Consider the following 25,223-nt stretch of genomic DNA (forward strand, 5'->3'; position numbering starts at 1 on the left):
CCCACAAAAGACATCCCAGCTCCATGTAATATCAAATGGCGAAAATCTCCCAGAGATCTCCCTCTCAACACTGACACCGAGGTTCACTCAATGACCAGCAAGCTACAGTGCTGGACACCCTATGCCAAACAACTAGCAAGATAGGAAAACAAACCCACCCATTAACAGAGAGGCTGCCTAAAACCATAATAAGGCCACAGACACCCCAAAACACACCACCATACGTGGACCTGCCCACCAGAAAGACAAGATCCAGCCTCATCCACCAGAACACAACCACTAGTCCCCTCCACCAGGAAGACTACACAACCCACTGAACCAACTTTAGCCACTGGGGACAGACACCAAAAGCAATGAGAACTACAAACCTGCAGCCTGCAAAAAGGAGACCCCAAACACAATAAGATAAGCAAAATGAGAAGACAGAAAAACACACAGCAGATGAAGAAGATAAAAACCCAGCAGACCTAACAAATAAAGAGGAAATATGCAGTCTACCTGAAAAAGAATTCAGAATAATGATAGTAAACATGATCCAAAATCTTGGAAATAGAGAAAATGCAAGAAACATTTAACAAGGACCTAGAAGAATTAAAGAGGAAACAAGCAACGATGAACACAATAAATGAAATTAAAAATACTCTAGAAGGGATCAATAGCAGAATAACTGAGGCAGAATAACGGATAAGTTACCTGGAAGATAAAATACTGGAAATAACTACTGCAGAGCAGAATAAAGAAAAAAGAATGAAAAGAACTGAGGACAGTCTCAGAGACCTCTGGGACAACATTAGACACACCAACATTCGAATTATAGCAGTCCCAGAAGAAGAAGAGAAAAATAAAGGGACTGAGAAAATATTTGAAGAGTTTATAGTTGAAAACTTCCCTAATATGGGAAAGGAACTAGTTACTCAAGTCCAGGAAGCACAGAGAGTCCCATACAGGATAAATCCAAGAAGAAACGCCAAGACAAATATTAATCAAACTGTCAAAAATTAAATACAAAGAAAACAATAAAAGCAGCAAGGGAAAAATAACACACAAGGGAATCCCCATAAGGATAACAGCTGAACTTTTGGGAGAAACTCTGCAAGCCAGAAGGGACTGGCAGGGCATATTTAAAGTGATGAAGGAGAAAAACCTACAACCAAGATTACCCTAGCCAGCAAGGATCTCATTAGATTTGATAGAGAAATTAAAACCTTTACAGACAAGCAAAAGCTGAGAGAGTTCAGCACCACCAGACCGGCTTTACAACAAATCCTAAAGCAACTTCTCTAGGCAAGAAACACAAAAGAAAGAAAAGACCTACAATAACAAACCCAAAACAATTAAGAAAATGGGAATAGGAACATACATATCGATAATTACCTTAAATGTAAATGGACTAAATGCTCCCACCAAAAGACACAGACTGGATGAATGCATACAAAAACAAGACCCATATATATGCTGTCTACAAGAGACCAACTTCAGACCTAGGGACACATACAGACTGAAAGTGAGTGGATGGAAAAAGATATTCCATGAAAAAGGAAATCAAAAGAAAGCTGGAGTACCAATTCTTATATCAGACAAAATAGACTTTAAAATAAAGACTATTACAAGAGACAAAGAAGGGCACTACATAATGATCAAGGAATCGATCCAAGAAGAAGATATAACAATTGTAAATATTTATGCACCCAACATAGGAGCACCTCAATACATAAGGCAAATAGCCATAAAAGGGGAAATCGACAGCAACACATTCATAGTAGGGGACGTGAACAGCCCATTTTCACCAATGGACAGATCATCCAAAATGAAAATAAATAAGGAAACACAAGCTTTAAATGATACATTAAACAAGATGGACTTAATTGATATTTACAGGACATTCTATCCAAAAACCACAGAATACACATTTTTCTCAACTGCTCATGGAACATTCTCCAGGATAGATCATATCTTGGGTCACAAATCAAGCCTTGGTAAATTTAAGAAAACTGAAATTGTATCAAGTATCTTTTCTGACCACAATGCTATGAGACCAGATATCAATTACAGGAAAAGATCTGTAAAAACTACAAACACATGGAAGCTAAACAATACACTCCTTAATAACGAAGTGATCACTGAAGAAATCAAAGAGGAAATCAAAAAATACCTAAGAACAAATGACAGTGGAGACACAACGACCCAAAACCTATGGGATGCAGCAAAAGCAGTTCTAAGAGGGAAGTTCATAGCAATACAATCCTACCTTAAGAAACAGGAAACATCTCGAATAAACAACCTAAACTTGCACCTAAAGCAATTAGAGAAAGAAGAACAAAAAAAACCCAAGGTTAGCAGAAGGAAAGAAATCATAAAGATCAGATCAGAAATAAATGAAAAAGAAATGAAATGATAGCAAAGATCAATAAAACTAAAAGCTGGTTCTTCGAAAAGATAAACAAAATTGATAAACCATTAGCCAGACTCATCAATAAAAAAAAGGATTGACTGAAATCAACAGAATTAGAAATAAAAAAGGAGAAGTAACAACTTGCACTGAAGAAATACAAAACATCATGAGAGATTACTACAAGCAACTCTATGCCAATAAAATGGACAACCTGGAAGAAATGGACAAATTCTTAGAAATGCACAAGCTGCCAAGACTCAATCAGGAAGAAATAGAAAATATGAACAGACCAATCACAAACACTGAAATTGAAACTGTGATTAAAATTCTTCCAACAGGGGGCTTCCCTGGTGGCACAGTGGTTAGGAGTCTGCCTGCCGATGCAGGGGATGCGGGTTCATGCCCCGGTCTGGGAAGATCCCACATGCTGCAGAGCAGCAAGGCCCGTGAGCCATGGCTGCTGAGCCTGCACATCCGGAGCCTGTGTTCCACAACGGGAGAGGCTGCAACAGTGAGAGGCCCATGTACTGCGCAAAAAAAAAAAAAAATCTTCCAACAAACAAAAGCCCAAGACCAGATGGCTTCACAGGCAAATTCTATCAAACACTTAGAGAAGAGCTAACACCAATCCTTCTCAAACTCTTCCAAAATATAGCAGAGGGAGGAACACTCCCAAAGTCATTCTACAAGGCCACCATCACCCTGATACCAAAACCAGACAAGGATGTCACAAAGAAAGAAAACTATAGGTCAATATCACTGATGAACACAGATGCAAAAATCCTCAACAAAATACTAGCAAACAGAATCCAACAGCACATTAAAAGGATCATACACCAAGATCAAGTGGGGTATACTACAGGAATGCAAAGATTCCTCAATATATGCAAATCAATGTGATACACCATATTAACAAATTGAAGAAGAAAAACCATGGGATTATCTCAACAGATGCAGAGAAAGCTTTCGACAAAATTCAACACCATTTATGATAAAAACCCTGCACAAAGTAGGCATAGAGGGAACTTTCCTCAACATAATAAAGGCCATATATGACAAACACACAGGCAACATCGTCCTCAATGGTGCAAAACTGAAAGCATTTCCACTAAGATCAGGAACAAGACAAGGTTGCCCACTCTCACCACTCTTATTCAACATAGTTTTGGAAGTTTTAGCCACAGCAGTCAGAGATGAAAAGGAAATAAAAGGAATCCAAATCGGAAAAGAAGAAGTAAAGCTGTCACTGTTTGCAGATGACATGATACTATACATAGAGAATCCTAAAGATGCTACCAGAAAACTACTAGAGCTAATCAATGAATTTGGTAAAGTAGCAGGATACAAAATTAATGCACAGAAATCTCTGGCATTCCTATATACTAACGATGAAAAATCTGAAAGTGAAATCAAGAAAACACTCCCATTTACCATTGCAACAAAAAGAATAAAATATCTAGGAATAAACCTACCTAAGGAGACAAAAGACCTGTATGCAGAAAATTATAAGACACTGATGAAAGAAATTAAAGATGATACAAACAGATGGAGAGATATACCATGTTCTTGGATTGGAAGAATCAACATTGTGAAAATGACTCTACTCCCCAAAGCAATCTATAGATTCAATGCAATCCCTATCAAACTACCACTGGCATTTTTCACAGAACTAGAACAAAAAATTTCACAATTTGTATGGAAACACAAAAGACCCCGAATAGCCAAAGCAATCTTGAGAACAAAAAATGGAGCTGGAGGAATCAGGCTGCCTGACTTCAGACTATACTACAAAGCTACAGTAATCAAGACAGTATGGTACTGGCACAAAAACAGAAAGATAGATCAATGGAATAGGATAGAAAGCCCAGAGATAAACCCATGCACATATGGTCACCTTATCTTTGATAAAGGTGGCAGGAATATACAGTGGAGAAAGGACAGCCCCTTCAATAAGTGGTGCTGGGAAAACTGGACAGGTACATGTAAAAGTATGAGATTAGATCACTCCCTAACACCATACACAAAAATAAGCTCAAAATGGATTAAAGACCTAAATGTAAGGCCAGAAACTATCAAACTCTTAGAGGAAAACATAGGCAGAACACTCTATGACATAAATCACAGCAAGATCCTTCTTGACCCATCTCCTAGAGTAATGGAGATAAAAACAAAAATAAACAAATGGGACCTAATGAAACTTCAAAGCTTTTGCACAGCAAAGGAAACCATAAACAAGACCAAAAGACAGCCCTCAGAATGGAAGAAAATATTTGCAAATGAAGCAACTGACAAAGGATTAATCTCCAAAATTTACAAGCAGCTCATGCAGCTCAATAACAATAAAACAAACAACCCAATCCAAAAATGGGCAGAAGACCTAACGAGACATTTCTCCAAAGAAGATATACAGATTACCAACAAACACATGAAAGAATTCCCAACATCATTAATTATTAGAGAAATGCAAAGCAAAACTACATTGAGATATCATCTCACACCGGTTAGAATGGCCATCATCAAAAAATCTAGAAACAATAAATGCTGGAGAGGGTGTGGAGAAAAGGGAACACTCTTGCACTGCTGGTGGGAATGTAAATTGATACAGCCACTATGGAGAACAGTATGGAGGTTCCTTAAAAATCTACAAATAGAACTACCATACGACCCAGCAATCCCACTACTGGGCATATACCCTGAGAAAACCATAATTCAAATAGAGTCATGGGGCTTCCCTGGTGGCGCAGTGGTTGGGAGTCTGCCTGCCGATGCAGGGGACGCGGGTACCCTCTTGCACTGTTGGTGGGAATGTAAATTGATACAGCCACTATGGAGAACAGTATGGAGGTTCCTTAAAAAACTAAAAATAGAACTACCATACGACCCAGCAATCCCACTACTGGGTATATACCCTGAGAAAACCATAATTCAGAAAGAGTCATGTACCAAAATGTTCATTGCAGCTCTATTTACAATAGCCAGGAGATGGAAGCAACCTAAGTGTCCATCATCGGATGAATGAATAAAGAAGATGTGGCACATATATACAATGGAATATTACTCAGCCATAAAAAGAAACGAAATGTAGTTATTTGTAGTGAGGTGGATGGACCTAGAATCTGTCATACAGAGTGAAGTAAGTCAGAAAGAGAAGGACAAATACCGTACGCTAACACATATATATGGAATCTAAGGAAAAAAACAAATGTCATGAAGAACCTAGGGGTAAGATGGGAATAAAGACACAGACCTACTAGAGAATGGACTTGAGGATATGGGGAGGGTGAAGGGTAAGCTGTGACAAAGTGAGAGAGTGGCATGGACATATATACACTACCAAACGTACAATAGATAGCCAGTGGGAAGCAGCCGCATAGCACAGAGAGATCAGCTCAGTGCTTTGTGACCACCTAGAGGGGTGGGATAGGGAGGGTGGGAGGGAGGGAGACACAAGAGGGAAGAGATATGGGAACATATGTATATGTGTAACTGATTCACTTTGTTATAAAGCAGAAACTAACACACCATTGTAAAGCAATTATACTCCAATAAAGATGTAAAAAAAAAAAAGCAGGGAGAGCTATACTTACATCAGACAAAATAGTCTTTAAACTAAAAATGTTAAAAAAAAAACAAAAAAAACTACATCAGTTTGCACATTCTAATCACTTTCCAGTATCACAAGAGAGATTTTTACTTATGTAATAGTCCTAGAGTATGCAGCTGGTAAAACCAGAGGCTACAATCCAGTATTACTGCTAAGAGAGATTTTTCATCCACCAATGTTGTACATGTATGAAAATGGTGTACAGTACAATAATGTAAATCCTAAAAGCACCACTATTTTAGCGTAATAGAACAAAGTCCAAAGAGCTCCTATATCGACTACTGCAGATAACTTCACTTCTTTCATACTTGTAGCTTATTGTAATTTTTTAAAAATAAATTCAAGGTCATTATCACTGTAAAAAAAACAAGACAAAGAAGGTCATTAATATAATGAAAAAGGGTCAATACACCAAAATGATATATCAGTTGTAAATATTTATGCACCCAACATCAGAGCACCTAAGCAAAAGGAGAAATAAACATCAATATAATAATAGTTAGGGACTTTAATAATGCACTCTCAACAACAGATAGATCATCCAGACAGAAAATCAGTAAGAAGACTACAGATTTGAACAGTACTATAGACCAAATGGACCTAACAGACATACACAGAACATTCTATCTGACAACAGCAGAATGCACATTCTCCTCAAGCACACATGGAAGACCACATGCTAGGGCAGACCACATGCTAGGCCACAAAACAAGTCTTAGCAAATTCAAGAAGACTGAAATGATACCAAGTATCTTCTCTGACAATGGTATGAAATCAGAAATCAATAACAAGAAGAAAACTGGGAAATTCACAAAACATGAAAATTAAATAACATTCTCCTGAACAACTAATGGATCAAAGGAAAACTAAAGAGGAAATTTAAATGTATCAAGACAAACAAAAATGGAAACAAACCATACCAAAACTTACAGGATGCCCCAAAAGCAGTTCTAAAATAGAAGTTCAGAGCAATAAATGCTGACATTAAGAAGCAAGAAAGATCTCAATAAACAACATAACTCCATGGCTAAAATAACTAGAAAAAGAACAAACTGAGCCCAACGTTAGCAGAAGAAAGGAAATATTAAAGATTAGAGCAGAAATAAATGAAGTAGAGAACAGGAAAACAATAGAAAAGATTAACCAAACTAAGAGTTGGTTCTTTGAAAAGATAAAATTGATAAACCTTTAGCTAGGCTAACCAAGGAAAAGAGAGGATCCAAATCAACAAAACTGTATGAAAGAAAGGAGACATTACAACTGATATCACAGACATACAAAGACTCCTTAGAGGCTACTATGAACAACTATATACCAACAAACTGGGCAACCTAGAAAATGTACCAATTCTTAGAAACATACAAACTACCAAGCCTGCTAGTTCTATTTTTAGAGAAACCTCCATACTGTTTTCCACAGTGGCTGCCCCAATTTACACTCCCACCAACAATGTATGAGTATTCCCTTTTCTCCACATCCTTGCCAACATTTGTTATTTGTGTTATTTTTGACGACAGCCATTCTGACAGGTGTGAGGTGATATCTCATTGTGGTTTCAATTTGCATTTCTCTAATGATTAGTGATGTGAGCATCTTTTCATGTGCCTGTTGGCCATCTGTATTTCTTCTTCAGAAAAATGTCTATTCAGTTCTTCTGCTCATTTTTTAATCAGGTTGTTTGGTTTTTTGCATGTTGAGTTCTGTGAGCTGTTTCCATAGATTGGATATTAACTAACCCCTTATTGGTCATACCATTTGCAAAAACTTTCTCCCATTCAGTATGCTGTCTTTTAATTTTGTAGATGGTTTCCTTTGCTGTGCAAAAGCTTTAAATTTATTTAGGTCCCATTTGCTTATTTTTGCTTTTATTTTCTTTGCTTTAGGAGACAGATCCAAAAAAATATATTGCTATGAGTTATGTCAAAGAATGTTCTGCCTGTGTTTTCCTCTAGGAGTTTCATAGTACCCAGTCTTTTAGGTCTTTAATCCATTCTGAGTTTTTTTAATCAATATATAGTGTTAGAGAATGTTCTGATTTCATACTTTTACATGTAGCTGTTCAGTTTTCCAAGCACCACTTACTGAAGAGACTGTCTTTTCTCCATTGTATATTTTGCCTCCTTTGTCACAGATTGACCACAGTCTGTAGGTTTATTTCTGGGCTCTCTATTCTGTCCCATTGATCTGTGTGTCTGTTTTTGTGCCAGTACCATACTGTTTTGATTACTGTAGCTTTGTAGTATAGTCTGAAGTCTAAACTACCATATGACTACCATATGACCCAGCAATTCTACTCCTGGGTATATATCCAAAAAAAACAAAAACACTAATTCAAAAAGATATGTGCACCCCAATATTCATAGCAGTATTTACAACTGCCAAGATATGGAAGCAACCTAAGTGTCCATCAACAGATGAATATACATATACCACATCTTCTTCACACACACACACACACACACACACACACACACACAATGGAATACTACTCAGATATAAAAAAGAATGGAATTTTGCCATTTGAAGCAACATGGATAGACTTTGAGGGCATTATGATAAGTGAAGTAAGTCAGGCAAAGACAAATACTGTATGGTATCACTTATATGTGGGATCTAAAAAATACAACAAACCAGTGAATATAACCAAAAAAATGCAGATTCACAGATAATAGAGAACAAACTAGCAGTTACCAGTGGGGAGAGAGAAGGGAGAGGGGCATTATGAGGGTAGGGGATTAAGAGATACAACCTATTAGGAATAAAATAAGCTACAAGGATATACTGTACTACATGGGGAATATAGCCAATATTTTTAATAACTATAAATGGAGAATAACCTTTAAAAATTCTGAATCACTATATTGTACACCTGTAATTTATACTGTACAGCAACTGTACTCCAATTATAAAAAACAAAAACAAGGGGCTTCCCTGGTGGCCCAGTGGTTGGGAGTCCACCTGCCGATGCAGGGGACACGGGTTCGTGCCCCGGTCCAGGAAGATCCCACATGCCGCGGAGTGGCTGGGCCCATGAGCCATGGCCACTGAGCCTGCGTGTCCGGAGCCTGTGCTCCACAACGGGAGAGGCCACAGCAGTGAGAGGCCTGTGTACTGCAAAAAAACAAAAACAGAAACAAAAACAAAACTACCAAGACTGATTGAAGAAGAAACAAGTCTGAATAGACTGATTACTAGTAAGGAGATTGAATCAGTAACCAAACTCCCAATGAAGAAAAGCACACGACCCAGATGGCTTCACCAGTGAAGTTTGCCAAACACCAAACTCTTTCAAAAAATCAAAGCAGAGGAAACACTCCCAAGCTCATTTTACAAGGCCAGCATCACCCTAATACTAAAGACAGAAAAGAACAGTACCAGAAAATAAAACTACAGATCAGTATCCCTGGTGAACACAGATGCAAAAATTCTCAATGAAATACTAGCAGACCAAAATCAGCCCCATATTAAAAGGAACATTCACCATGATTAGGTGAGATTTATAGCTGGGATGCAAAGATGGTTCAATACACGCAAATCAATAAATGTGATATATCACATTAATAGAAGGAAAGAAAAAAATCATACGTTCATCTCAATAGATGCAAAAAAAGGAGTTGAGAAAATTCAACATTTGGTCTTGATAAAAACTCTTAACGAATTAGAAGAATTATTCCTCAACATAATAAAGGCCATGTATGACAAGCCCACTACTAACATGATACTCAATGGTGAAAGCTTGAAACTTTTTCTCTAAGATCAGGAATACGACAAGGATGCTCGCTCTCGCCACTCCTATTCAATATAGTACTGGAAGTCCTAGCCGGAGCAATCAGGCAAGAAAAAAATAAAAGGCATCCAAGGGCTTCCCTGGTGGCACAGTGGTTGAGAATCTGCCTGCTAATGCAAGGGACACGGGTTCAAGCCCTGGTCTGGGAGGATCCCACATGCCGTGGAGCAACTAGGCCCATGAGCCACAACTACTGAGCTTGCACGTCTGGAGCCTGTGCTCCGCAACAAGAGAGGCCACAATAGTGAGAGGCCCGCACACCGTGATGAAGAGTGGCCCCCACTTGCCACAACCAGAGATAGCCCTTGAACAGAAACGAAGACCCAACACAGCAAAAATAAATTAATAAACTCCTATCCCCAACATCTTCTTAAAAAAAATTTTTTTCTAATTTCCAAATTAGAAAGGAAGAAGTAAAACTGTCTCTATTTGCTGATCACATGATTTTATATATAGAAAATCCTAAAGACTTTAGCCAAAAAACTGTTAGATCTATTCACTGAATTCAGCAAAGTTACAGGATACAAAATTAACATACAAAAAATCAGCAGCATTTCTATACACTAACAAATTAGCTGAAAAACAAAGAAAATGATCCCACTTACAATAGCATCAAAACAATAAAATACTTAGGAATAAACTTAACCAAAGAAGTGACACATCTCTTCTCGGAAAGCTAAAAGATACTGATAAAGAAATCAAAGAAGATATAAGTAAATGGAAAGGTATCCAGTGTTCATGGATTGGATGAATTAATATGTTAAAATTGTCCACACTTACCCAAAGCCATCTACTGATTTAATGCAACGCCTATCAAGATTCCAGTGGCATTTTTTTTTTTTACAGAAGCAGAAAAAAAATCCTAAAATTTATAATGAATGGCAAAAGATCCCAAATAGCCAAAGCAATCCTCAAGAAGAAGAACAAAAAGCAGGAGGCATCACACACATCCTGACTTCCTGCTAATACTATAAAGCTATAGTAATTAAAACAGTACAGTAGTGACATAAAAACAAAGAGATCAATGGAACAGTATTGACAGCCCAGAAGTAAACCAAGCACACACAGTCAAAACTAATATTTGACAAGGGAGTCAAGAATACTCAGTGGAGAAAAGACAGTCTCTCCAATAAATGGCACTGAGATAATTGGATATTCACATATAAAAGAAAGAAACTAGACCCCTATATTACACCACTCACAAAAATTAACTTGAAATGGATTAAAGACTTAAATGTAAGACCCGAAACCATGAAACCCCTAGAAGAAAACATTGAAAATAAGCTCCTTAATATGGGTGTTGGCAATAATTCTTTGGATATGACACCTAAAGCACAGCAACAAAGTAAAAAATAAACAAGTGACACTACATCAAACTAAAAAGCTTCTGCACAGCAAAGGAAACAACTAAGTGAAAAGACAACCTACGGAATGGGAAAAAAATATATGTAATAAGAGAATAATATCCAAAATATATAAAGAACTCATTCAACTCAATAGCAAAAAAACACAAATAATCCAATTTAAAAAATAGGCAAAAGACATTAATACACTTTTTTCCAAAGAGGATATATGAAAGGCAAACAGGTACATGAAAATGCTCAACATCACTAGTCATTAGAGAAAGGCAAATCAAAACCACAACGAGTTATCACCTCACACCTGTTAGAATGACCATCATCAAAAATTGAGACAACAAATGTTAGTGAGGATGTGGAGAAAAGGAAACCCCTGTGCACTGTTAGTAGGACTGTAAACTGGTACAGCCACTATGGGAAACAGTATGGAGGATCCTCAAAAAATTAAAAATAGAGCTACTATATGATACAGCAATTCTATTTCTAGGAATATATCCTAAGGAAGTGAAAATACTAACTCAAAAAGATATCTGCACCCCATGTTCATAGCCGCATATATTTACAATACCCAAGACATGAAAACAACCTTAGTATCCACTGATGTCCATTATTCATCAATGGATAAAGAAGTTGTGGGCTGTGTGTATGTGTGTGTATAAATGATCTTTAAAAAAAAAAAAACTCATAGAAAAAGAGATGGATTTGTGGTTACCAGAAGTGGAGGTGGGGCGGGGGGGCAGTGGCGGAATTGGATAAAGGCAGTCAAAAGGTACAAACTTCCAGTTACAAAGTAAGTACTAGGTATATGATGCATGTATAGGATGATGACTGTAGGTAACACTGCTGTAGAATATACATGAAAGTTGTTTAAGAGAGCAAATCCAAAGGGTACTCATTACCAAAAGCAAAACAAACCAACCTTTTTTTCTTTTTTTGCTTTCTATTGTATCTATGAGATGATGGAGGCTAACTAAACTTGTTGCAATAATCATTTCACAATATATGCAAGTCAAACTATTTTGCTGTACACATTAAACGTATACAGTGGGCCTCCCTGGTGGCGCAGTGGTTGAGAGTCCGCCTGCCGATGCAGGGGATACGGGTTCGTGCCCCAGTCCGGGAGGATCCCACATGCCGCGGAGCGGCTGGGCCCGTGAGCCATGGCCGCTGAGCTTGCGCGTCCGGCAACGGGAAAGGCTACGACAGTGAGAGGCCCACATATGGCAAAAAAAAAAAACAAAAAAAAAAAACAAAAAACGTATACAGTAATATATGTCAATATCTCAATAAAACCTGAAAAATAAAAAGGCAGATTTAATATATGTGTATGTGAGTGCACACACATATATATTACATATACATCCACAATGATACGTAAAGAACACCAAAATATACTTTCAGTGAAAAAAACACATATTAAGCAATGTGTATGGTACACTTTCATTTGTAGTTAGAGAGTAAAAAAAGGGACATACACATATACATGTATGAACTTGTGCATGTAAAGACAATTTCTTAACAGTGATTACTTCTTGAGAAGAGGCCTACAAAGGATAGCATAGAGGGATACTGATGTTTCACTGCATACCTCTCTGTATTATTTGAACTTTTAGGCCCTTTTTTTTTAGTACTTCTATTACTTTTTCGATAGAAGGTTTTTACTGTAAATATTAACACAAATTTGCTGCAATAATTGTTCTACCTAAATGGGTAGTTTCTAAGGACACTACCAAATTTATTCTCTGCAATGGTTTTAAACTTTACCCTTCAATCATAGATCTCATAATTTCATTGTAAATCTTCTTCCACCAAAAATGATAAAAATTTTGTAAATAATAAAATCTAGCCAATTAAGGATCTCAATGAATGCTATTTTATTTCACAATCAGTTCCCTTTTTCAACATTAGAAATCTTTCATTTCTCCAACTTCAATAAGCCTAATAAGGAGTTAATTATTTTTAATAAATATGGTTTACTATGCTAAAAATACATTTGACACATGAAAGGTTTAAAAACATGATTTAGACTCTGATTCAGATTGCAGAACTAAGAGGGGTCTCAGAATCATTTAATTCTGCAAACAAAGCAACCAAAATCTGGGCATTAAGAGGGCTGCACAACGTCAGAATTGGGCAAAAACCGAGCTGAGCTCCTGGTCTGACCTCCATTACTCTGTCCTAATTAGTTTTTTTTTTTTTTTTTTTTTTTTTTTAAAAAAAAAAGCAGGTAGGTGAGGCAAAGGCAGGCCTTCTGGATTTGGGTTTCTGGAGAGTGAAAGGGCAAAACAACATTTAGAGCAGAGACCTAGCCACTACAGTAAGGTATGACAGGGAAAGATACAGGAAAAGGAATCTACCTGGCCAACACTACACAGCTCAATTCTCATTCTGAATAAACTAGGAAGGGTAAGGGAAGACAAAGCTGAATCAATTCTCACTTTTGAAAATGATTCACAGTGGAGGACAATATTATTTTTTTATCGACAAGAAACAAATACCTACTTGAGGGCAGCTCTAGGGCCAAGGGAATTTGAATGCCAATCTGTTACAAGAAAAACTATCAAAAGAAAAAGAAGTCTATCCTTTTAGAGATCTATGATATTCAGGCTACTCAAATCATTCCCCAAAATCTTCAGAAATTTCTAAAAAGGGAGAGAAAGCCTTGTTAACAGTTTCATTATATTTTTCTGACAAGGTAATTCACTCTGTGCCAATTTAATGTTAAAACAGAGTTGGATTTTTTTATGTATTAAATGTGTGCCCTACAGCTTACTGGAGTATTTTAATAATTATGTGCATGCTATTACATTTATGGGTAGGTGAGAAAGGCAGGCCTTCTGGATTTGGGTTTCTGGAGAGTGAAAGGGCAAAACAACATTTAGAGCAGAGACCTAGCCACTACAGTAAGGTATGACAGGGAAAGATACAGGAAAAGGAATCTACCTGGCCAACACTACACAGCTCAATTCTCATTCTGAATAAACTAGGAAGGGTAAGGGAAGACAAAGCTGAATCAATTCTCACTTTTGAAAATGATTCACAGTGGAGGACAATATTATTTTTTTATCGACAAGAAACAAATACCTACTTGAGGGCAGCTCTAGGGCCAAGGGAATTTGAATGCCAATCTGTTACAAGAAAAACTATCAAAAGAAAAAGAAGTCTATCCTTTTAGAGATCTATGATATTCAGGCTACTCAAATCATTCCCCAAAATCTTCAGAAATTTCTAAAAAGGGAGAGAAAGCCTTGTTAACAGTTTCATTATATTTTTCTGACAAGGTAATTCACTCTGTGCCAATTTAATGTTAAAACAGAGTTGGATTTTTTTATGTATTAAATGTGTGCCCTACAGCTTACTGGAGTATTTTAATAATTATGTGCATGCTATTACATTTATGATCTTTTCATAAAACTTAGTAGATAACTTCCCATTTAGTGATTAAGGATTCTTACGATAGTTAGCAATTCATGATATTTGCTTTATAACAGACTGTTGATCATATCTCTGACTAATCTGCTACTGCATCCTGAGATCGGGAATGCAACCCCAGCTGTAAGGCTTTCTTATGAGGGACAGGACAGAATGGGTGCCTTTACCTTCAGCCCCTACTGGAGGACAGTTCCAGGCCCAGTAAACAATGGTGCAGTTTGGCAGTCATTAATAGAAACTGCAAACTGGGGGAATCGCTAATGAAGTTGCTAACAAAGAACCACTGATATTCAATCAGTGATTCTCGAAGAGTGGTGCAGGGACCCCTAAAGGTCTCTGAGACACTTTCAGGAGTTTGCAAGGTCAGAACTACTTTATAATACAATATTATTTGCTATTTTCACTCACTGTCATGAGTGTACAATGGAGCTTTCCAAAGGCTATAACATGTGATATTATATAACGAAACATGTCAATATTTGGAAAGTGTGCTTAATGCAATGATCGAACATTTTCCAAATAACAAACATTTTCCAAATGACTAATCCATGCTATTACAAAATCATTCATGGGTAAAACATTCATTCAAAGGAGAAGACTGATGGATTTTAAGGCGACAGAGTACAAAAAATTCTTTGACACAGTTTTAGATTCCACATTGCAACAAACCTTTGAGAACACCACTTACTAAGTTTTGATGTAATATCAAAGAATATCCAGTTATCTGAAAAGCTTTTAAATATTCCTCCATTTTCTAACTCCTATAGACATCTGTGTGAGGCTGAATTTTCTTTTATTTATCAACCGTAACAACATATTGCAACAGATTGAATGCAGAAGCAGCTATGAGGACCCAGCTGTCCTCTATTAAGTATGACACTGAAGAAATTTGCAAATATATATCAATAAAATGATGCCACTCTTGTCCCAATTCATTTTGGGTTTAGAAAATAGGTATTTTTCATTAAAAGATTTCATGATACCATTTAGTGAGTTGTTTACTATTTATTTTAAATAAATTAAGAAATATTTTTGAATGTTTTCAATTTTAATTTCTAATATGGTAAGTATCAATAGGTATAGCCATATAAACAAAAGCTCCTGTAGTAATGGTGGGGGGGATCTGCAATAATTTTTAAGAGTATAAAAGGGTCTTCAGACCAAAAAATTTGAGAATCACTGCATTATATAACTAACAACATTTTACTGCTGCAAATGTTAGCACTTTAACAGTTTTTTGCGGCTTTTTCACAATTTGTTGCAGTTTTATTTAAATATTAATATATATAGCTATTAATATTAAAATAAACATATTTAACTGGGGCTGCTACTTTGATAGGACCCTACTCAATAAACTTATTGAAGTAAAAGACTAAATGAAGGTATAAAGCCAACCCTAAATAAAGAAATAAACATGTAGTCTGATTTAGCTGTCTGTACCTTTGTACAGAGCTCAACAACTTTAACCCTATCAAGCAGCTCTTCATTCCTGGTATATGGCCCAGGATCCGGCAGACCACGGGGTACAAGGCTGGTGAAAAACAACTGCTATGGGTGATTGATCGTCCCTACTCGTATTTTAAAAGGTTGCTTGTCTAACCATGTGTCCACTTCTAAACCACTGTACTCTTAAATTACTCAGACTATGCATTCTGTCACTTCCATCAACTAACAAAATAAACTTGTATCCAACTTACAGAGGGTGCAGAGGGAAGTTTTTCACAGCTCAACTATTTAGAGGTAACCTTGAAGAATGCTTTTTATTTTCCCTCCAGTAGGAAGAAAATGTAACACAAGGGGAATAAGAATTGTGGCCTGAAATCCTTTCTGGGATGAGGCAATCTATAAACAAATAAACAAAGTTGCCTGTCACAAACTCCAGCTTAAGGACACATTCCTAAAATAAAAAGCTACATCACGCAAAAACAAACAACACCGTACACATAGTCATCCTTACTAAAGAATAGCACAAAACTTAAAGACAGCACTACTAGGATTTTACTGCAATTTCAAGGGACACTCGGGACTTTCTCAGGTTTTAGTTAATTTGCAAAATGAAACCACAAGTGAGCTCCTAGATTCCTCCCTTACACTTAAAGTCAGTGGTACCGAGTCTGAAGAAAAAAGATTAACTTAGTATTAAATAAAATTTGAAAAACTGAATGAGGCATGAAAACAAAAGCTAAATTTCACACTAAATTAAGACACTCAATAGTAAACATTTCGAATTCTGGACTGATTACTAAGATTATGAAAGATAATTTTCTTTCAAAAAGAAAACTTTAGGAAGTATGAAAACCTTAGGAAGTATGAAAAGGTAAGCTAAAAAGCAGAGAATAATTACCCTCAGGTGGGTTGCAGAGGCTCCTCCATTCATAAGAGAGCTAGTTTGATATGACAGCTGACTTGAGATTGATTTGAGAGTAGGTTCATAATAACATATTAAACATTGATTCCAATATAATTTACAACAGAAATGAAGCAGTTTACATCTCCCAAACAAACTTTGAGGCTTGGAGCTAATAAACTCAATATTCCTGAAACTTGAGAGTAAACTTCTAAAGCTAAGCCATTCCTTTATGTGCATTAAATAGTCATAATCCCTTGTGAAAATGATTTTTGCAATAAAAATGAGCTTTGAAATTTGAAAATAAAAGTTCAAAAGTAATTTTCTCATCCAGAAAAAACTGAGACTATTTACAGTTGCTCCAGACAAAATGAAATATTTAGGTATGAATCTAACAAAACCTGTTTAGATCTGAATCCGGAAAATTAAAAAATGATGATGAAAGAAATCAAAGATGACCTAAGTAAATGGAGAAATATACTGTGTTCAAGAATAGGACGATTCAACATAATAAGGATGTCAATTCTCCATCCACAAATTGATCCATGTTTAATGCAATTCTTATCAAAATCTCAGGAAGGTGTTGGTAGACAGAGACAGGTTTATTCTAAAGTTCAATTGGAAAGGCAGAGGACCTAGAGTAGCTAAAATAGGTAAAATTTTAAAAACAAAGCACAACATGAGATGAATCCCCCTACCATAATCATATATATACGGTTTACTATGTAGCCTGTAATGAGGAGAGTGTGGTATCAGCAGAGGGATAGACACATACATCAGTAGAATAAAGAATCCAGAAATAGACCCACAAAAATATGCCCAACTGAGTTTTGACAAAGGTGCCAGATTCAGTGGAGGAAAAACAGCCTTTTCAACAAATGGTACTAGAGCACTGGGCACTAAAAGGTGGGGGGAAAAAAAAATGAACCTCGACCTAAACCTCACAACTTATACAAAAATTAACTCAAAATGAATCATGGACTTTAAAATAAAACATAAAACCATAAAGCTTTTGGATAAAAATACAGTAGAAAATCTTTGGAGCTACAGACAAAGGGTGTCAGGGATAGCAAAGAATTCTTGACACTAAAAAGCACAATCCATGAAAGAAAAATCTGATAAACTGGACCACATCAAAATTTAAAACCTTTCTTCTGAAAGACCCTGTGAAGAGGATGAAAAGACAAACTACAAACTGGGAGAAAATATTTGCAAACCACGTATCTGACAAAGAACCTGCATTTAGTATATATATAAAGAACTATCAAAACTCAGTAAAAGCACAAACAATCCAATTAGAAATATAGGCAAAAAACAAACAAAATGAGGAGGATCTTCTGATGGCAAATAAGCATATAAAAAGATATTCAACATCATTAGCCATTAGGAATAATGCAAGTTAAAACCAAGAGATAGTGCTAAAAACCTGTAAGAATGGCTAAAATTTTAAAAAGTGATAACACCAAATGCTGGCAAGGATGTGGAGAAAGTGGATCACTTATACATTGCTGGTAAAAATGTAAAATGGTACTGCTGCTCTACAAAAGAGAAAGGCAGTTTCTTACAAAACGTGTGCTTATCATACAATCCATCAAGTATACTTTCATGCATATATTCCAGAGAAATGAAAATTTATGTTCACACAAAAATCTGTACATGAATGGTCATAACAGCTTTATTAGGTAATAGCTAAAAACTGCAAACAATCCAAATGCCCTTCAACGGGATATACCATAACACTCTGTTGTATATCCACGCCATGGAATACTACCTGGGAATAAAAAAAGGAACAAGCTATTGATATATGCAACAACTTGGATGGAGCTCAAGGGAAAAAATGAAATCTGCCAACCACAAAAGGTTAAATACTGTATGATTCCAGTATTTATATTACATTCTTAAAATGATGAAATTACAGAAACAGTGAACAGATCAGTGGATGCCACAGATCAGAGAGCTGGGGAAGGCAGGAAGGTAACTGTGCCTATAAGTTGGTAACACAAGTTCCCTGTGATGGAACTGTTCTGCATCTTGACCATGGTGATGGTCACATGAATCTACACGTGATAAAATTGCATAGAACTAAATACACACACACAAACAAGTCCAGGTAAAACTGGTGAAATCTGAATAAGGTTGATGAGTTGTATCAATGTATTACTACCAATTTCCTAACTGCAATATTATATTCTAAGTATGCTATATGTTACCACTGGGGAAACTGGATGAAGGGACTATGCGATCTCTCTACATAATGTTGTTAAAACTTCATGTCAACCTACAATTAACCAAAAATAAAGTTTTTTTAAATTTCTTAACTCCACTAAGACAAAAAAGTAAGAATTGAGGACACTATACAGTTAACAAGTACTTCAAAGACATCATCACAGATGACTGATTTTCAGCTCTCAAGTGGGTAGCCACACAATTCAACTCCATCTACAACTCAGAAACCACAGACTCATTCCATTTTTGCTCTCTTCCTTCTTTCTCTTCCCTCCTCTACCACTCCATCAACCCCCTTCATAACTGGCTATAAGAGAGAACTGCAGTATGTGTATATGTGTGTGTGTATGCGTGCGTGCGTGCATACTGCAACTCCGTGTTCTCTCTAGTTTTATATAAACACGCACAGAGGTGTGGATTGTTTTCAACCATATTTACTAATTAGCATTCTGTGCTCTTGGTTCCTAATTTTAAAATCCATTATGTGGCACATTTTATACTTCCCTTCAAAAATAATTAAAATGTCAGCTATTTGTTTATGACAATAGTTGCTTCCATCCCTACCCCCACCCCACTACATAAGTAAATGGTCCTTAAAAAAAGTTTTCTTATGTTGCTCTGAAGTTCGAGTTGATCACTGGTGGAACCTATACAATAAGATATCTTCTGTGCACTGAAACAGAAGTTAATGATTGCTAATTTGGGAGAATAAGATAGGCACATTTTCTGGTCACTGATATACACTCCATTTAATAAGCCACTGTCTCTGGGCATGGCATTGGTAGATTGAGCCTGGCATACTATACAGACTAAGAAGTACTATTATCATACCATGTACTAAAAACATCGAATTAATACACTGCAGAAAGCTAGTTTATTTATAGTTCTGACTTTCCCTTGCTCAGAGAGCTCTCACAGCAGGCATTATTCTCATACTTTTTCCCTACCTTTGCTTTCTAAACTACTCTGTCAATTCTAAGTAATTCTAAGCCCTGACTCAGAGCTTCTGTTTGATACACACACACACACAGACACAGACACACACACACACACAGAGCACCACATTTCAGTGGATGTTTAACTCCGTGGATCTTAGTCACTTGCGGAAAATATACTATTTGATTTGAGATATGTGTGTGTGTGTGTGTGTGTGTGTGTGTGTGTGTGTGTGTGTGTATCTCACAGGTAGCATCTAATATAAGTTTTCCATATAACAGTCATGGGGTAGTACTCTTTTCCTCTCTAATTATAAGAAAAAAATATCTTTATAAGATCTGCTGTATTCTCAGACTATTAACTCAACATCATTCCACCCACCTCTCACATCAGTTTTTACTTAGGGGAGTAGAGGCACACCCTGTCCCAAAATATATCTTTCACAAATGTTCAAAGAAATAAAACCAGAAAGTATTATTCATGTGGCATTTCTTACACAATGGCCCCAAAATGTCAGTTTTATACACTATAGCTCTTATAGTATCATTTTCAATTTTAGAGAAACAATCACATAATCAAATAGTATATTTCCCCCAAATGGCTAAGATCCATGGAATTAAATATCCATTAACATGTGGCCCATTAATGTATACAATCTTTTACATCTTGCTCTTAAAGATAAAATCTTAAGTTTTTCCTAATCTCTTACTCAGAAAGATAATACTAAAAAAATAGTTTTCATTTCCAAGCAATGCGGAACTGCAATAAGCAGTCTTAAAAGAGCACGTTAAATGCCCAATGAGGAATAACACAAAACAACACAATTAGAAACTGTAGAAATTTTACCTTAATTCTTCTCTCGGTGTCATCTAATTTTAACTCTGCTGAAACGAGTTTCTTTGCTAAATCATCTCGTTCAGGTAGGTGTCTAGCTTCAGAGATCTTTTTCAGTTTCTGTAAGGAAAGTTTTGTCCTAAATAATTCACCTTCTGTATCTTTCACCCTTTTCTCAGTTGCCCGTTCTTTCTCTTGAGATTTTCTTAAGCGTTCTTTGAGTGCTGTAATCTCATTGTTATGATGAGCAATAAGTTGTGAGATTTCATTTTCTGTATCTTCAAACTTATTCAGGGCTTTCTCCTGCCTATACTGAAGCCTTTTCAAAGCCTTATTTTCTTTTAGCAGCTCAGCTAACTTGACCTGGAGTTCAGTTACTTCATTCTGCAATTCATTGATTTTTAGCAGTCTTGCAGAAAGAACCCGTTTTGTAACAAGATCAGTATCTTTCCGAAGTGGCTCCCTATTGAGGCTCTGGGAGCGAAATCCCACTCGGACTCCCCTTCTGTTTGGTGGACCCTTAGGGCTTGGTTTCCTAGGGACTAAAAAAGAAACAGTAATAATGTAAAGTGAAAGCTGTACCAGATGTCGTATTATTTACTCATCCTAACACAAGTGGATCCACAACATTCTTTAGTTATTTTGTTTCCTTAAAAAATGATTTTACAATATTTCATTAAATATCAGGTTTTACCTAGAGCTCTTAATATAATGGTTTTATAAGAAAGGTTTGAAATCTTTTAAGAAAGTTCAAGAATTATATTCTGATCCAGCAAAATAATATCCCCATAGTTTATAGGGAATTATTTTACCATTTTTAACTTTACAGATAAGATAGCCAGCCAGCATTTGAACATAGGCACCGTCAGCACTAGCATGGTGCCTAACAAATACTGGACAAAATATTGTGATATTCAAGTCATTTGTGCCAAGAGATTTGGGATCATTATTTAAAATGTGGAAATGTATGGGTTTTTTTTAATTAGTTAGAAATCTTTATTTGGGGAAAGAGGATGACAACATGACAGCAAGAAGATTTGGGACTCAGATTTACCACTTAATAAATCCTTGACCAATTCAACTTAAACCTTTTCCAGGTCTATTTTCCCTACCCACCGAATGAGGATAACAACTCATTTGTTGTTGTGAGAATTAACTGAAGTTTGCATGTAAAACAGAAAGTTCTCCACAAATATTCTCTGTCAGCGACAAAAACTTAATCCCAGGTATCAGTGATTGGAAACAGAAAACACTTCTGCAGTACAGGTGTGATTCTAAATGCTTTCTCAGAGGCTTTCTTTTGTGTGATGTTCGAATCAAAAACATCTGGCATAATTTAAGAACAAGATAAACAAAAAACTCCACCCTAAAAAAACAAGGATGTGAAATCTTTAAAGTTAATTAATACACATTAATCACAATATTTCACAAAAATTTGGAATGTTATTATTATTTTTTTTTACCAAAAGTTCATTAAACCTAAGCCTCAATATACAAAGCACCTGCCCTTTAAAAGAGGCATCTGGAAGTCTGCCACAGTTGAGAATAATGAACTTTAATCTCCAAGGTGACTGCATTTTTTCAAGAAGGAAATGCATTCCAGGGGGAAAAAAAATGAAGAAAAACTAGAAAATCCAATGTTTCCCTACCCATTTTTACCAGCCATGGATACCCTGATTTCATTATGTAAACAAGGGTAAGAGTAATATTTACAATTTAACACTATAAAGTTTCATTAAAGAGATGGAAATTTTATAGAAGTTATTTTGAATGTGTAACTGATTTGGGATTGCAGCTCTATAAATGCTTGAATATATGAAATGAAGTGGTAATAAAAAGAAATGAGGGAAAACCTACTTGTAACTCTGAAACTATGCTATCCAATATAGTAGTCAGTAGCCACATGTGCCTACTGAGAAACTTGAAATATGGGTGGTCCAAACTGAGATACCCCGTAAGTATGAAATACATACCAGATTTCAAACACTTAGTTAAAAAAAAAAAAAAGGAATGCAGAATATTCCACACACTATGTTTTATATTAACTATATTTAGAAATGATAATATTTTGGATATGTTGGGTTAAATAAAATATATTATTAAAATTAATTCCACCTGCTTTTCTTTTTAAATGTGGCAGTGAAAAATTGCATATGTGGCTTGCATTTGTGACTTGTATTATATTTCCATTGGAGAGATTGCTCCAGTTTTAAATTGGAGCACCCATCATTTCAACTCTCTTTCTTTCCCAACATACTGAATTAATAGAGTTTTAGTATCTATATGCTATTATAGAATATGTATTCAGCTCTTGGAGTGACAGAAACTTTATACATAAAAATGACTGTACATAAGGATGAACGTTAATCATTCCAAATCTCTGATTTTTATGTATTGCTCAGCAAACAAGACTTCATACAAATGGAAACTTAATTTGAAAAGTTAAAGCCTAGATATTATATGAATCAGGATAAAAATTTTCCACTAATATTTTATGCAACAATTTCGCCAGACAGAAAGGGCTTCCACAACCAACTTCCGACATCCTAAAAACCTGAACATTGATTTTTAGTATATTCTATAGTACATCTACAAAGTACACTTAACCAGAACGCAAAAATATTTCTCAGCGTTCATCTACCTCTCTCATTTTTAAAACTATCAAGATGAAATACAGGGCTAATAAGAGTCAGAACAAAGATGACTTATTGTTGTGTATATCATTCTTCATCTCCCCCTTGTTTAGTCAAGGGGGTGGGCAAATAACTGCTTTTTTCCTTCTGTCAGGTGTTAAAATTACGGTATGACTCATTTAAAAAACATGTAACAAAGATAAACTATGCATCTACCAAAAACTCTGTGTTTATATTACTGATAAAACAAGAAGTAGAATAAGTATGTAATATGTAATACACAAAGATGTATAAACTAATTATTAAATTTTATTATCATAACTTCTGATAGAGCACAAATTTTACTTTTAAAAATAATAAAGCATGCTGAAAATTTAAAAGGAGGAAGAATATGTTATCAAACATGAAATTCCACAAATTCAAGCGCTAAAGATGCTTTTTTAATCACATTTGTTCTTTCCTTAATTTAGTCTACACTGATGATTGTGACTTAAATCAAAAGGAATTAACTTAGTGTTTAAGGAAAGTTATCAGTTTGGTTATGTTGTTTGATCTAAGGTAGACAAATTACCACAGATTTTAATTCAAAAGATAATGCAAAGCAGAAAACAGTACAAGTCAGATTGAAGACAATAACCGAAATTTTTCTGGGTGATATTAGAACTGTTTCTCATAGCTTTTTCTCAATTATCTTCTTAAATAAGATAAGGCGTAACAAGTTCTGACTCCTTAATTGGGTAGCCTCCTAAACTGCTTCTGGGTAATGAGTGAAAAATTAAAGTATTCTTGCCAGTAATTCCCGAGGTATGTAAATGATTTCTTGGGAATAAACAGTCGTTTTCTAAGGTTCAACCCTAAGGTCTGTTTGTTCTTAATTATATAGCAAAAGTTTAATATCAGATCATGCTCTCAGCAACAATATCAAAACAAGAAAACTGCACTGAGACAGATTTGGAGGAAGAGACTAAGAAACCTGTGCAGGACAAACAGACAAACAGAAGAAGAAAATGCACCCAAATTGTTAAAAGTATAAACATCCCTGGGAAGCTAGATCAGGGATCCATGAGAGGGCTGCTTTCAAAAGGAACATACATTCTCTGCAGATTTTAAAAAAGCAAATGTTACTTTTCAAAGTAAAAATCTGTAAAGGAAAATTTAATCAAACTCCTGATTTAAACTTTTCAATAGCTAACTATTCTCCTGTACAGAAAGAGTCAATATCTTAACACAAGATTCCAGGTGTTTCATTGCCTTGCCCCTGTTTTCCTTTTCATCTCCCAAACTTACCACTCCCTGCCTTGCAATCTTACCATTCTAAGCTACTGCTGTTATATTGTGTTGTATTTATTAACGTACATTATAAAACCTCATTTACCTTAGCTTACTTTTCTATGATATGCAAGGACTCACAGTCCTTACATATTTTGTTACTAAGTACATCAGGGTTTTCTTGACCAGGGATTTATTAAGATGAAGAAAAGATTTCTAGAACATTATCTAGTCAAATATATATTAATAACTAGTTCCAGACTAGTAACATTTTAATAAGAAAAATTATTTCTAATGATTTATGTTGTTTCCATTATAACACAGCTTGAGAGAAAACAGACTGGTGGACCCAAGTCCCAAATTCCAATTCTAGGCTGAATTTGAACTTTTGTAATAAGTAGGGAA

At 35.7% G+C, this 25,223-nt stretch overlaps 1 protein-coding gene across 1 annotated transcript in view; it reads right to left on the reverse strand.

Moving 5' to 3' along the window:
- Nucleotides 1-25,223, reverse strand: part of LCA5 (lebercilin LCA5) — a 54,784-nt gene that overhangs the window by 28,966 nt on the left and 595 nt on the right. The window contains exon 2 of the mRNA XM_007456620.1: nucleotides 20,929-21,458. Within this exon, the coding sequence (XP_007456682.1) occupies nucleotides 20,929-21,458 (530 nt within the window). The remainder of the gene's footprint in view (nucleotides 1-20,928; nucleotides 21,459-25,223) is intronic.

The sequence above is a fragment of the Lipotes vexillifer genome, unplaced genomic scaffold (assembly GCF_000442215.2).
Source record: "Lipotes vexillifer unplaced genomic scaffold, Lipotes_vexillifer_v1.1 scaffold1077, whole genome shotgun sequence".
NCBI lineage: Eukaryota > Metazoa > Chordata > Mammalia > Artiodactyla > Lipotidae > Lipotes > Lipotes vexillifer.